Below are 14,961 nucleotides of genomic sequence, written 5' to 3' on the forward strand. Positions count from 1 at the left end.
CTGAGTTGGCGGAGCATGTGACTCTTGGTCTCAAGGTCAGGAGTTCGAGCCCCACGTTGGGGGTAGAGATTACTTAAAAAAAATAAAACTGGTAGAGACAGCATGAAGGATTAAAAAAAATTGGCAGGTCAGTTGAAGACGTGAATTCAAGACCTACAGAAGCATTAGTGCTTGGGGTACATACAAGGTCCAGTGGCTTTACCTTCGGGCTAGGAGCCCTTCCAGATCACTGTTCTTAACCCTTCTCTGGGTCACTAATGCTTTCCCATCCCATATTTGTTTTTTTGGGTTTTTTTTAAGGATTTTATTTATATGAGAGGGGAGAGGGTCAGAGGGAGAAGAAGACTCCCCACTGAGCGGGGAGCCCGATGCGGGACTTGATCCCGGGACTCCAGGATCATGACCTGAGCCGAAGGCAGTCACCTAACCAACTGAGCCACCCAGGTGCCCTCCCATCCCATATTTGCAGTGTTATTGATAAAACAGATTGGACCCTTTATTCTGCACTTCAGAGACTGTTGCCATGCACCAAAGACGTATGTATACTCCTAATCCAGAAGAGGCAGCGTTTGTGCGCCATCAAGCAAAGCGGGTTACAACAGAACTACTGTTTGTGTTCACTGGTATAACCCTGATGGTGCCTAGAAACAGATCAAAATGCCAGAAAACAAGCCACAGGTTCATGTAATGGCGCACCAGGGAAGGGGATGGAAGGCTTATTCCCATAAGGTTTCTAAAATGTAAGAATTATTCCTAAGGAGTTATAAATCATTTTTGGCAGCTATAGGCCCAGGCCATGGGTAGATGGGGACCAGGATGGAGAAATGCTCTGATCAGTTGAGATCAGATAAATATGAGTTCAGATAAATACGCAAGCTATTCTATTGGCACACTATGTCTGGTGATATTAACAAGATAAGCCGTAGGTAGAATAATTTCTCATCAGATTGGAGAAATATATTTATAGCCTGCTTCTCATTATATAAGCAAAAGCTACTAATGGAGTAGCAGACGGTGATATGGGTAATAGCTTACTGTCACTTAAGTGAGTTCGGGGATGACAGGTTTCTTTCATGCATGAAGTACTGGATACATTTCTTAAAACTCAGATGTGGCATCAGATTCTAGTCATATCCTAAAGAAAAATCACAGTGCAGTATTTCATTTATAGTACTATATTCTTTTGAGAGAGAGAGAGAGAGAGAGTGTGTGTGTGTGTGTGTGTGTGTGTGTGTGTGTGTGGAGGTTGGGGATGCGTTTTTTGAAATACACCTTTAAAAAAATCTTCCCTTCAAATACCAAATCAGTTTACCTCTTACCGCCCTTCAGTTCCCTTTCATTAATTAGTCCCCCCCCTTTTTTTTAAGAAAAGTGGAATAAGATCTACAAGTCATTTAGGGGGCCTTTATTGTTTTAACCTATTCCTTGTCTCACTTCCAGCTCCTTCCTAATAAGACAGCTGTTGTACCCTGTCTTCATCTGGATAAGCTCATCTTATTTTTTTTTCTTAAAGATTTTATTTATTTGACAGAGACACAGAGAGAGAGGGAACACAAGCAGGGGGAGTAGGAGAGGGAGAAGCAGGCTTCTCGCAGAGCAAGGAGCCCGACCCGATGCGGGGCTTGATCCCAGGACCCTGGGATCATGACCTGAGCAGAAGGCAGACGCTTAACGACTGAGCCACCCAGGCACCCCAAGCTCATCTTATTTTTCCTTGAAATTGTTGCAAACACCTAGATCTAGTAGATTTGGGAAAACCTGGATCTCAGCGAGTAATAGCGTCTCAATTAGTAATGAGTGGCATGGATTTCTTTTGGCTTGTTTAAAGTTCAAAAGTGTCAGTAAGCAGGGTTAGCAACCCATCTGGGGATATAAATACATTTTCACAGCTGGTGTTTGCCGACCGCACAAAGATAGACTGAATTCTTAATCACAACTAAGGCAAATGCTTAGGGATTTTCCTGTTTTACAGCTCTTGTCTCTAATTTTACCTGTAAATTTAAGACCCTGACAACTTAGATTCAGCTTTGCTATTGTGTCCTAATCGTTCTTTCTTAAATCTCAGTGAGAGCTACAGAATCTTACAAAGGTAAAATATATTCCTTTTTTTTTTTTTAAGATTTATTTATTTTGAGAGAGTGAGAATGAGAGAGAGAGTACATGAGAGCAAGGAGGGTTAGAGGGAGAAGCAGGCTCCTCGCTGAGCAGGGAGCCCGATGCGGGACTCGATCCCGGGACCCCAGGATCATGACCTGAGCCAAAGGCGGTTGCTTAACCAACTGAGCCACCCAGGCGCCCCGGTAAAATATATTCCTGGAAAAACATCCAAAAGCAGATAACTGAGATTTACTTCCCTGAAGATCATGATCCTATCAAAGAAGGGAGGTAAGTACAACTGCTTTTCAGTAATTCTTTACTCCACTTTAATAGGGTCTTCATCTAGATGGTACACCTGGGAGGGCCCAGGAGGAGCCAACCATGGGATGGGACCCAACCCTCGGGAGGACCTCACAGCTGGAACTCCCAGCAATGCCTCGGTAGGTAATGTTAAATCCGTAGCATGTCACCTAAGCTCTCACAGGAATACCTTTCATTGGTTAATGAAACCAGTGCGTTATGTGTGCAAATAAAATAAATGCTTGTGGTGCTTTTCACTATGGCTAGCAACTTGTTTAGATAAAGACCCAGAAAATGTATGAAAATATGCAACCTAGCTATCCAGTCAGGCTGGAGGGTAGATGTGCCCTTTGCTCTGCTTGGGACTGGAATTGTGAGGGAAGCCAGCTCCCGTTCCCCACCCCCGTTTAACCGAGAGGTACAAGATTAAGCAGACATTGGAAATACGTAAGGTGTAAAGGACGGGGCTGGGTTCCTGTGCCCTTCTGACCTTCGCATGCATATCGGATCACCTCTACCTGCCGCCTAGACTAGGGAGACAAGGGTCTGCGGTCTTGGGCCTCTGAGAGTATTTAGCAATGAACCATAATAACACCATTACACCCAAAGTCACTCCTAGGAAAGGTTTTTTGTTTTTTTTTCTTCTGTTTCAATTCATATATGTAATTTTTTCCTCAAACAAGCTTTCACTCTGCACAGGTTTTAACCCTACTTTTTAAATGTAATATCCGCCGTGTCTTTAAATACTCGGCGTGTGTGTGGGGGGGTGCTTAAATGGATGTCCCCTCATTTAAAACCAATTGTTGCTACTTTGCGTCTCAGAAGATGCGGGGCTCACTCCCGCGTCCCCACCCCATCTGCCCACTCTCCCTTCGGGTGGTCCGCTGCCCGTGGCTGCGCGTGCCCGCGCCGCGGGGACTCGCGCGGGGGCCGGGGGGCGGCCAGGGGGGCCAGGTGCGCTCCCACGCCGCGGGGCCAGCCGCTCGCAGGCGGAGCCCCCGCGCCCGCGCCCCCGCCGCCCGCCCCGAGCCCTGGCCCCGCCCCGCGCCCGCCGCGCATTGGAGCCGCGGACTGTCGCTCGCCGCCCTCTGGGGAGGGGCGCCGCGGGCTGCGGTCCCACGGCAGAGGGCTGCTGGCTGCTGGTGCGAGCCGGGCTTCCCGGCTGCCTGGGCGCCCCGCCCCGCGAGCAGCCCCCCGACCTCGGCAGCAGGGTCGCCGGGAACCCCGGCGCCGTCGGTAAGTGAAGGAGGGCGAGGGGGTGGCGGGGACCTGGGTCGGGGCCAGTGTCAGGTCCGCTGGCCGCCTGCGCGACGGGGTGGGCGGAAGGTCCCCGCTGGACACCCGCAGTCCCGGCCCCCGAGGAGGCCGGGGTAAGAACCGGGAGAGGTCGTTTGTCCGCCGGAGCCTCCAGCCAGCGCGACCCTCGTCAGCCGTGTCCGCCCACCCTCAGCTCATCCTGGCCGCATGGGTTGCGGGTACCGCCCTTCCGTCCTTACCCTTATTTGAGGGAAATGTGATTTGGGGTTTCTGGCCATTATAATTGTGCCGATAGCCTGAGGCTGGGCTCTCTGTTCCACGCCCCCGGCACTTCCCTTTTTGAGTACCTGTCCTGCGCTCCGGCTCCTGCCGCTGGGCGCGTCCAGTCGGAACGAGCCGCCTTCCTCCGGGTGGCGGGTTGGGGGTGCGCACCCGGCCCTGGGAGAGAGTTACAGCTTTCCCCGCCGAAGGGCTTGCTCTTGGCCTCCGGCTTCTCTGCTCAAGGGGAAAAGTGGCGTTAGACTTGCGATTCTGTCAGGAAATGACAACGGGGACTTGAAGATTACCGCGGCGATAAAAGAACCCTGCAGGTTAAGGAGAATCATTTGCACACTAACATTCTGCAAAGTCGAACGTCTACAGATTGTACTTTCCCCATTTCAGTTAGGCTTTTAGTTGGGTATTTGTTTGATTTCTACCGTAATATACATTCAAATGAGCTTCATAGGCAGTTGTCTTTGGGCAATCCAGGTTAACTTCAAATCGTACCATCTTAAACATGATCTAATTTCAATACTTCTGTTGTACATTCTCTGGTTGGTAAAAACTCTCAGGTGCTGAGATGTCCAAGACATGAGAAGACTTAGAGCTGTAGTCAGCTGTGGCTCTAGGGCTTATGGAAGCATTGCGTGAGGAGGGACGCTGCACAATGTTCATATTTTAGTTCCATCGCTGTTCTAGGATGACTTTGTCTTTCTGTCAGGGACATAGAGTATGTAACTCCCAACCTAAGGGAATATTTACTTAGATCATAAACTGATTTCCTGAGTTCCAGTTCCTTTTGTGGTTTAGACTCAAGAGCTACGCAAATAAACCATCAGTGCTGAAGGATTTACACAAAAACAGTACAAGGAAAGAGTCCCCTTGCTTATTTTAGGACATCCATCAACAAAAATTAATACAGCTTTTGTTAGATCATCACCTCACATCTGTGTTCATTGGTGCTGTCATACTATTCTGTGGATTAATTTTATGTTTATATAAAACTAATCAGTTTGCCAATTGCATAGCTTATCAATTATATTTGGCTTTCAAATTAGTTCCAGAACCAAGAAAACAAAATATAAAGAATTTCAAAAGCTTGGAGTTCCTGGGTGGCTCAGTCGTTGGGTGTCTGCCTTCGGCTTGGGTCATGATTCCAGGGTCCTGGGATCCAGCCCCACATCTGGCTCCCTGCTCAGCGGGAAGCCTGCTTCTCCCTCTCCCACTTCCCCTACTTGTGTTCCCTCTCAGTGTCTCTGTCTGTCAAATAAATACAATCTTTAAAAAAAAATTTAAAAAGCTTGATTTTAAAATAGCAAGAATTCAGTCTAGTCTTGGTTCAATTATGAGTTGATGGGCTGACTTATGGTTAAATAAAACAGTTAAAAATTTTTTGACTAGTGAATCTAGAGCAGATTAGTATCTCCAAACAATTCATCTTTCAGATAGAACTCTAATGCCCACCTTCCGAGCATGGGCTTCAGAAACAGGCAGTCTGGTTGAATCTGATCTGTTACCTACTAGCTGTGTAATCTCGGTCAGATTGTTCAACTTTCTATGCCTCAGTTTCTTCCTCTGTAGATAGTGGTACCACCACCTACTCATTTTGTAATGTGGGGAAGATTAGAGATGTATGTAAAAGGGCTTAGCATATCCTCCTAATGCACAGAGTTGCTCAATAAATGTCAGCTATTATTATCATTCACTCTTACTGACCTTTGACTATGTGCTCATGATGGAAAACATTTGAACAGTAGATACTTAGGGGAAAAAATGTCAAAATTATAGAACTAAATTTAAGAGGGGAGAATGACAGTGATGTTAAATTTCCCAAGAGTGTGTATGAAAAGTAGCACCTCTCCGATGGAACATACATTTTTAGAACAGAAACCTTATGGTATAATGGAAAGAACATTGGAGAGTCAGAGTCTTCAGTTCTAACTCTGGCTATGACCTTATCTAACTGTATGGCTTTCGGCACTCCAACTACCCACTCTGGAGCTCATTTTCTTCATCTAGCTGGACTTGAATGATCTCTAAAATCCTTTGCAGCTGCAGAATTCTTTATTGCTTGTAATAAAATCATCCTAGCTTTCTTACCACTTTGCCCTTCATTGTTTTGTTATTGTCATCTGTTAACTTGGATTTGAGTCATAAACATCCATAAAGATAGCACAATGGAAGAATTGATATCAGATTTGCAAATACTCCAAGTTGAAGTTTTAACAAAAAGAACAGAGCAGAATAGACTCACATTGTAAACTTTTTGGTATTTTTTATTCTCTAGTCATTTCAGAAGATTATTAGATGGGAAACATGCCTGGTAGAATCATATACATTCAACTGAAATCTTTCTATAGGAAACAGTAGGCTGATGGTGAAATAAAATACCACTCTTTTTTCTCTTATCAGGTTGATCCTTAAATAAAACAATCTATCCAGTAAAGGGCTTTCATGAAGAAATTAAAGAGAGAAATTACAAGTAAGAGAGAAACCAAGAAGTGTACACCGTAGAAACCACCTAAAACACCTGTATGGAGTAAGACAAAAGGAGTGAATACATCTGGAAGAAGTTTTACTTAGTATATTTTTGCCCACCTTTTTGTCATAAAGACTGCTAAGGAAGAGAGAATATAATTTTCTAGAGAAAGAACGAGTGTGATATAAAAATGGAAACCATGGTTTCCGAAATTCAAGTTGAAAGCAAGGATGAGAAGAGACCCACAGAAGTTAGTCCTCAAGATGAGAGGCAGGAGGAAAGAGCATCAATGCTTTGCTTCAAGAGAAGAAAGAAAGTAAGCAAAGCAGTGAAGCCCAAAGCTAGCTCTGAGGCTGCTGGCACAGCAAGAAAGTGTCCCCCAGAAGCAGGAGCTTCTGAGCAGCCACGGCCCCCAGGGGGGGCCTGGGCCTCAATCAAACGTCTTGTAACACGCAGGAAAAGGTCAGAATCTTCAAAGCAGCAAAAGCCCTTTGAGGCCAAAGTGCAACCTGAAATCAGTGCTGAGGATGCTGATCTTTCTAAGAAAAAGGCAAAATCCGGGCTTAAGATTCCCTTCATAAAATTCTCAAAAGGAGAGAAACGAAGTAATCATTCCAAAATTATAGAAGACTCAGACTGCAGCCTCAGAGTCCAGGGAGAGGCTGAACATTTGGATACAAAAGCTCCAGCCCAATCAGATGACCAGGCAATAAAGACCAAGTTGCCCCAGGATATAAGTAAAGATGTCTCACGGAAAGGGGGTGACGAGGTCTGTGAACCAAATGTGAGCAACAGCACAACTACAGCTGGAGAAAAAATGGTTTCAGTAGAACTTGGGTTAGATACGGGGCATTCTGCCATTCACCCAGGAGCACTAATCCTTGAAAGAGATACCGAAACGACGGAGGAAAAACAAAGTGTCCGACCCCAGCAAGCAAGCCCACTTGAAACTTCAGAAACAGAACATCAGCCACCAGTGGTTTCTGATGTTCCTCCCTCACCTGCAATCCCAGATCAGCAAATTGTGGAAGAAGCCAGAAGCAACATCCTAGAAAGTGGACCAAACCGGGGAGAGCATGAAAGTAGAGAGATTATAGCTGAAGAGAGTGAGCAGAAAGACACTAAATTGAGCCAGGAATCAGAGCTGAGAGAAAATGAGGTCACTGCAGAGAAACCCAAACCAGAAGAAAGCAAAAGAATGGAGCCAATTGCTATTATTATTACAGACACTGAAATCAGTGAATTTGATGTTAAGAAATCTAAAAATGTCCCTAAGCAATTCTTAATTTCAATTGAAAATGAGCAAGTAGGGGTTTTTGCTAATGATAGTGGTTTTGAGGGTAGAACTTCAGAACAATACGAAACACTCTTAATAGAAACAGCTTCTTCTCTTGTCAAGAATGCTATCCAATTGTCTATAGAACAGCTGGTTAATGAAATGGCCTCTGATGATAATAAAATGAACAATCTTCTACAGTGACTTAATTTCCAGATCATGGAAAGGGAAAAAAAAAAGCTTCATGTTAAATTATGTTGCATATTTGTGGCATTTCTTATTCAGTTACAAATGAGAGGTTTATCATCCGTGGAATTTACAGGTACAGTTCCAGCCCAGAAGTGCTAAAGAATTTAGTTTATAAAACTCTCCTACCATTGAAATGCAGTCACTTCTGGATTTTGGAGGAAGTTAGTGCAGATCACAATGCAAGTGACATACAGGGAATTGCTAAAATGACATGTGGAAGTTGGGGTGCTTGGGGGGAGGCTGTATTTATTGAGCACTTATGGTATGCCAGAAACTCTTTAATATTCTCTGATGTCACAAAGCCTGGTTTCCTTTTGATAGTTCAATCCTGTGTATAGGTTAACACCACATTCGATTTTCAAAAAAAAAATTTTTACAGTGCACTTTTATGTTTAAAATGGTGAATAAGGTGAGCTGTTTTTGTGAATGTGTGATTTACAGTTGTTACACTCATAGGCAGTAGTCTTACCTCAAAAAAATATTGCCTTTTCCTAATTTCAGCAGAATGTGCATATTTGAATTAAACCTGAGTGTTTTTCTCGTCTTGCTTAAATACCATACAGAAGCCATTCACAATTTCTTTCAAATAGCAAATAATTACCAAGTGCAAGGGTGTGGAAATAGGCAGTGCATTTTCCCTGTCCATCTTTTTTCTGCCTCAAACAGACCTGTCTAAACCCATTTCTGCATGGGGTCATCTGCTGAAAAGTGAGAAACAAAACCCAAAAAACTAAACAACAGCAACAACAAAAACAAGAAGAGTGAAATACTGTTTTCCATCGGGGAGAAGGCAAACTGCCCAAGTAACAAATGATCACAGATAACGTAGGATTCATCTTGCAGGATTGTGCCTCTAGAGACCACATTCATCCACCTCTCTCCAAAGAGGGAATTCACAGCCAGCTTGGCAGTAAAAGTCCCAGGAAATCATAATAACTTAGTGAACATATTATTCACTTTTGATCAAGAATGAACCAAGTTCATGGTTGAATAGAAAGTGAAAAGTTATTGCTAAAGTACATTGTATTTTAAATGTCAGTATTCTCTCATTGTGCCTGTGTGTCAAGAGACACTAGTAACAAACGTTTTACATGGATTTTGGAAAATTAACTTTTTCATCAGTATGTTCAATCCAGCTAATCCCTTACCAAAAAAAAAAAAGAACTTAATGTAATGAGAAGGGCTTATTTGCATTTTATCTGGTTATTTAAATCATCGATCTCATCAATGATTACCATATTTTTTGAAAAAGTAATTCCATTTCAATCTTTCCTTGTGTGAAATGGCCATAATACTACAACACACTTCCCTACCTCACAGGTAAAGTTCCAAATTGTATGTCCCCACTGACTAAACGGAGGGACAGCGTTACTCTGACAGTAGATGAAGTAAGTATAAAGAGCTTTCCACTCGAGTTGCAAAGTATTTGTTAAAGAGGATTTGTACATTCTTGGAGAAAAGAGTGTACTTTAGATGAGTGTAAATGATCTGGTGACTTCTTGCATTATTTATGGCTTACGTAGAGAAAGTATGTGCTAATTTGTCCTATAGACCCTTCTTTGTTTCTTTCTGTGAGTACATCTTGAGACCTCTGGCAGAAAAACCTAATCTGACTTTGGAACTGAACCAAATAATGGATATTATTAGCAAGATTCTTTGCTGAAGTGCAAAATTATTCCCCCAGACTTTCTTACCTTCATGCCTGTAATCTTGAGAAACCCACAAAAATCCTTTAATTTAGCAACACAAAGTGGATTTTCAAAACATATGACCCAAGAAATGAATTTCTTTTAGTTGTACAATTTTTAAACATTAAAAAAAGACTGCTAAGTCATTCTCCCTAAAAATACTCTTTTTAATTCACTATATGTGGTGCTAATGGACTTGGATGGCTACCAGCAAATATCATATCATATTTAGAAGTAAACAATTTTTAAAAATCTGATCAAAGTTGGTGCATTTTACAGTGTTTTAAGGAATCCTGTCTTCATTTATTTCAAGAATAACTCAAGCCAATATACTTGCATTAAGTTTTTTAGTAATCTCTAATGAATGAACACAAAGTATAACACAAGTGATTGAAAATATTTTGGAAGGCTTAGGCATATTTGGGAGTTTTAAAAACAGATATGAGGTAAATGCGTGTAACTAATTATTTTTGTTAAGAAAATAACACTTTCTCTAGTCCTGGGTTTCTACTTTTTTTTTTTCCTACTATGGTTTGATATATATTTTTGGTTAGAATGTATTATAATTGATTGTTTTTGTGATAAGATGTGTACTCCACCTGCATTCATTCTTAAGTGGTTCCTCCTTAATCTTTTCTATTGAGAATATCTGGTGAATTAAATAAATAGGGTTCCAGTCTGAAAAATGAATCCAGAAATTAATTGGTCTCAATATGAGTATACCTGCCACATGGCCAAATCCTATTAAAATGAATTCTAAGATGATCCAAATTGTTTTGTTATAGAAATAAGCAGGGATCAGATAACTTGGAAGTCCCTTATAAAATATATTTCATTTTAATAGTATTTATTTTAAGCAATTGGACCTTATATGCAAGACATTAAATGTATATAAATAGGTCCCTATTCAGTTCATACCTACATTAGACATTAAAATGATCATTTAAAAGACAATTTAATAATAGCACATTAATTTACATTTACATTTGCTGTGATAAATGCTGCTTTTAATGAACACTTTATTAATTAGCTGGGATTCAGTTTCCCTTTGAACTCAGAATTTTACAAGGTGGGTTGGTTTATTGGATACTTGTTAATTTTTTCAGCATATTATCTTCTCCCTTTTAAGAGTCAAGTATTATTCACTTTGCTTTACAACCCAGTGAATATGAAAACCCTCTTCTATTTTATGTAGCACTATTCACTTAACATTTTCTCAAAGTACTTTATAGGATATAAAAATAGTGCTGGGTAACATTTAAGTAAAGATAGCAGAAAACAAAAGAACTTTCAAACAGAAATTATGTTCCCTGACACCACCTCCACCTGGAAGAATAATAAGCATGTGGCACAAATGGGATTCTTCAGAAAAGCTGTCTGCATAATTTTCTTTCAAGGTAATGCATTTGACAGCACGAAGTTTGTGACGATCTTAATTGGTCTACTATTTAGTGGAATCTAAGAAACTCTCTGATTTATTTCTGAGAGATAATCTTATTTCACCAGTGTCTGTGAAAAGCCATACTGCTAAAGATCAAGTTAGAGATGTGGGTCATGGGAGGGCACCAGCGAAATCTGGCTTCTGCATGCAGAAGTTAACTCTGGAGAGTTAACTTCATCAATGTGCTCTGCTGATTGGGGGTTGGACAGACTTTACAATGACAAGTTGCCTTATTTTTTATAGTTAAAGAGTTAATTTGCAGGGGGTTGGGGGGGTAGAGCAGAATTTTTAAAATAATTGTTAGGCTTTAGAATCCCATTGTTTGGAAAGGTCCTTTTAATGTTAACTTTATTCAGATATGTAAAGTCTTCTAATTTCATCTGATACTCAGTACATCAGGGGTTGACTTTTCTGCCTGCCATTTCTATGTTTTTTAAAAGTCCTTGCTTATGGTTTCAGGTTCTTTAGGTTCAAATTCCTATGATGTTTTACTGTGTAACATAAAGTTTCTTATTATACAGAATTCAAAATTTCAGACAATAGTACATTTTGTGGTACATTTTTGAAAAAAAAGTTCTTGTAATCCTTATTTAGTTACAAAAATTAAACAGAAGGAAGCTACATAAAATTTAGATGTCCTGATTAAATTCAGTTTGGTTCAACATGTGTTGGATATAACATATGCCCAACACTGTAAAGGAGACAGGCTCCCAGCCCTCCAAGAGCTCAAGCTAGGGAACAGCAACCAGAGGAACTGGGACAGGGATTAAGGCAACGAGCCACAGGCAAGGAACATCATGAGTGCCATAGACAGGAGAATAAAGAGAACGTGGTTCATTTGTCCAGTGTGGGGGGGTGGTCATCTAAATACAGGGACAGTTTGAAAGCATTCCATTTCTAAATATTTAAACAGTTATATTCATTATGATTTGTGAACAGGTGCAGAAAAAAAGCCTGCATAATGTTACATATTTATAGTAGTTCTTTATCTGTAAAAATGTTAAGTGGATGAGCTATTATGAAAGTAAAAATTCCATATTGTAATTTCTCATTAAAATCAGTACTATAGGACTGTGGATCAGATGCTAATATTTAAGAAATACTCTGTAGAAAAAGGTTTCAACCTGAATTGATATAATATGTATGACTCTTAATATAGAATAAATGTTATAGTGGCTCATGTTTATTTTATTTACGTCTTAGTATATTATGTTTATTTCCTAAAAGTATAAAGATCACACTGATGGAACTGTTGAGTTAGCACTACCAAGAGTTGTGCTCTGCTGATTGGGGGTTGGACAGACTTTACAATGACAAGCCTAAAAGAGCCCACCTCCAGCAGAGAGAAACACAAACACCTCGAACTTGAACTCAATTCCAGTGAACTATCTATTCATCTAAATGGCATATCTGACTTTGATGCCATCTATAAATCTGACGAAATTGTACTTGTTTTCATCATCTCTTGCTATATTCATTAGTTGCCATTTCTACATTATATTAACCTATGAATTGTTAGTAATCTTCATGACTTTCCAAATAAGCAATCTTGGTATGAAAATGCTTAAATTATTCAGATGTTGCCTACTAAAGCTGGGTGTTTCAAAAGCTTTGTTTATGAAGACACTGATTTTATTCCCCTAACATTAACAACCCTGTTTTTCCTAAAGCACAGAGCAATGGTAATAATTAGACTCTATGAAAGAATGTACTTTCCAAATCTCGGGACCAATTTAAAGTTGATAGTGTCTGGGGTGCTTGTCTAGCTCAGTCCGTAGAGCGTGCGGCTTTTGATCTCAGGGTTGTGAGTTTGTGCCCCACGTTGGGTGTGGAGATGACTTAAAAAAGAAAATAAACTGGATAGTATCCTAAAACTTTTTCCAAAGCAAACTGTTTTACTAATGTACAAACCCTGTACATAAGCTTACTTAATATTTCACATCTTGCAGAGTTTTAAAATTCTTATTAAATCACATCTTTCTAATAGATAACACTAGCTTTTGCAAAACCTGCCCTCACAGACAATTCTGCTAATCCTTTAGACCCACCAGTACTGCTGAAGTCTGGAGTCCCTGACCCGCTTGTGAGTGCCTACTTTGTTTTTTCTCCAAAAGCTTAAGAACACCAGGGGTTGAGTTTCTGAGCTTAGGAAAGAGTGAGCGCCAACAGTCCCCAACTTAAAATGTTCAACTAATGATTTTTTGATTTTATGATCATGTGAAAGCAATATGCACTCAGTAGAAACTGTACTTGGAATTTGGGGTTTTGAGCTTTCCCACACTACCACTGTGCGGCACGATACTCTGTCCTGTGCTGAAGCAGCGGCAGCTGCCACAGCTCACACAACCGCGGGTCACCAGGGGCAAGAACCGATGTACTTACAACTGCTCTGGATGCATACAACCACTCTGTTCTTCACTTTCAGTATGGTAGTCAATAAACTACCTGGAATATTCAATACCTTATTGTAAAATAGGCTTTGTGTTAGATGACTTTGCCCAGAATAGGCTAAGGTAAGTTTTCTGAGCTATATTTAAAGTAGATAGGCTAAGCTATGATGTTCGATGGATTAAGTGTCTTCAATGCATTTTCAACTTATGATATTTTCAATATGCAATGGGCTTATTAGGACATAACTCCATCATAAGTGGAGGGAGATTATGTGTGTTTGTACATGAAACATGGCAGGGAACAGTACACATCTGTAGAAAATCCTCAGCGAAGCTGGTTCCAGGTGCCATGAACAATTAAGGAAAACCTAGGTAGGGAGAGGATGGTGTGGTGGCCCCCAGCATAGAAAACTCCCAAACTAAATATTGTCTCTGTCAATTCCAACTCATCCTAACAGCAGTGGTAGCCGTGTTCAGTTTCTGCACATTAGCAAGACAAGATGCACTTTCCTATGACTCATTTTGTGGCTAAACTCAAATAGGACTTTCAGCCTTGATTTTTATTACAGTGCAGTTATGGGGTAGAGATTCAGCCTTTCACAGCTATCCTGTGGCCATAAAACCCAGACCTTCCACTTCTGCACTCCTGGAGATGGGGAGCCCAGGGTGACACAAAAGCAGATGTAATTATTTGTATACTTGTCCTCGAAGCTTTTATTCCCAAATCCTTACTGTGACATGTGTACCTTCGGGGCACAGGAAGGTCTAGTCAGTATGGCTACAAGTGAGGTCTCTGGACCGTATCTGTGATTAGTCACAACTAATGCAGCTACAGGCACGCAGGCTCACATCAATCACACATGCTTATACATAAATTACAATGCAGAGGTTCCATGTAGAGCAGCTGTTTGTGACATAAAAACTTGAATATTGCCTCTCTTTAAAGACATCATCCAAAACCGGAGTACTTCCATCCTCCTGATTGGAACTAGTTAGAGGGGCTGCTGGGTGGCTCGGATGGTTAAGTGTCTGCCTTCGGCTCAGGTCATGATTCCAGGGTCCTGGAATCGAGCCCTGCGTGGGACTCCCTGCTCAGCAGAAAGTCTGCTTCTCCCTCTGCCCCTGCTCATGCTCTCTCTCTCAAATAAATAAAATCTTAAAAAAAAAACTAGTTAGAACTCTCCTTGTACTCTGGGTAAGGCTGAGATGTACAGAATGCCAAAACAATTGGTCACCATTCAAGTGAAAAAAGTCAAGCTAACTTTCTGATATTTTATCCAGGTGTGCCACAAACAACCTTATCAGCAACTTCACTGATTTCAGAGTGAATTTACTTAGATTTATCTTTTCAGTTTTATGGGTTTCTTCTGTACCCTTAATGTCTGGCTGATGTGTGTTTTCTGACTTGTGGAGGTTTAATAGTGAATGATAATCATTATGGTTCATTAAACTCTAAGACTTTTTTATATCTAGGTGATCTTAACCTTTTTTAAAAATTAAGGTATAATTTATATATGGTAAAA

The 14,961-nt window shown here is 41.0% G+C and overlaps 1 protein-coding gene across 2 annotated transcripts; it reads left to right on the plus strand.

Annotated features, from left to right (window-relative positions):
- Positions 1-1,702: 1,702 nt before the first annotated feature.
- AKAP5 (A-kinase anchoring protein 5) lies at positions 1,703-14,750 on the plus strand. Of its 2 annotated transcripts, none has more exons than XM_025869905.2 (2): positions 1,703-2,537; positions 6,328-14,750. In XM_025869905.2, exon 2 carries the CDS (start codon positions 6,585-6,587, stop codon positions 7,872-7,874), a length of 1,290 nt encoding a protein of 429 aa, XP_025725690.1. In that variant the 5' UTR covers positions 1,703-2,537; positions 6,328-6,584; the 3' UTR covers positions 7,875-14,750. The 2 variants fall into 2 exon arrangements, with proteins under 2 accessions (XP_025725690.1, XP_025725689.1); XM_025869904.2 differs by lacking the exon at positions 1,703-2,537 and adding an exon at positions 3,490-3,633.
- The last annotated feature ends 211 nt before the right edge of the window (positions 14,751-14,961 follow it).

Source organism: Callorhinus ursinus, unplaced genomic scaffold (assembly GCF_003265705.2).
Source record: "Callorhinus ursinus isolate GAN/ISIS: 27379988/994484 unplaced genomic scaffold, GSC_fseal_2.0 scaffold8, whole genome shotgun sequence".
Classification (NCBI taxonomy): domain Eukaryota; kingdom Metazoa; phylum Chordata; class Mammalia; order Carnivora; family Otariidae; genus Callorhinus; species Callorhinus ursinus.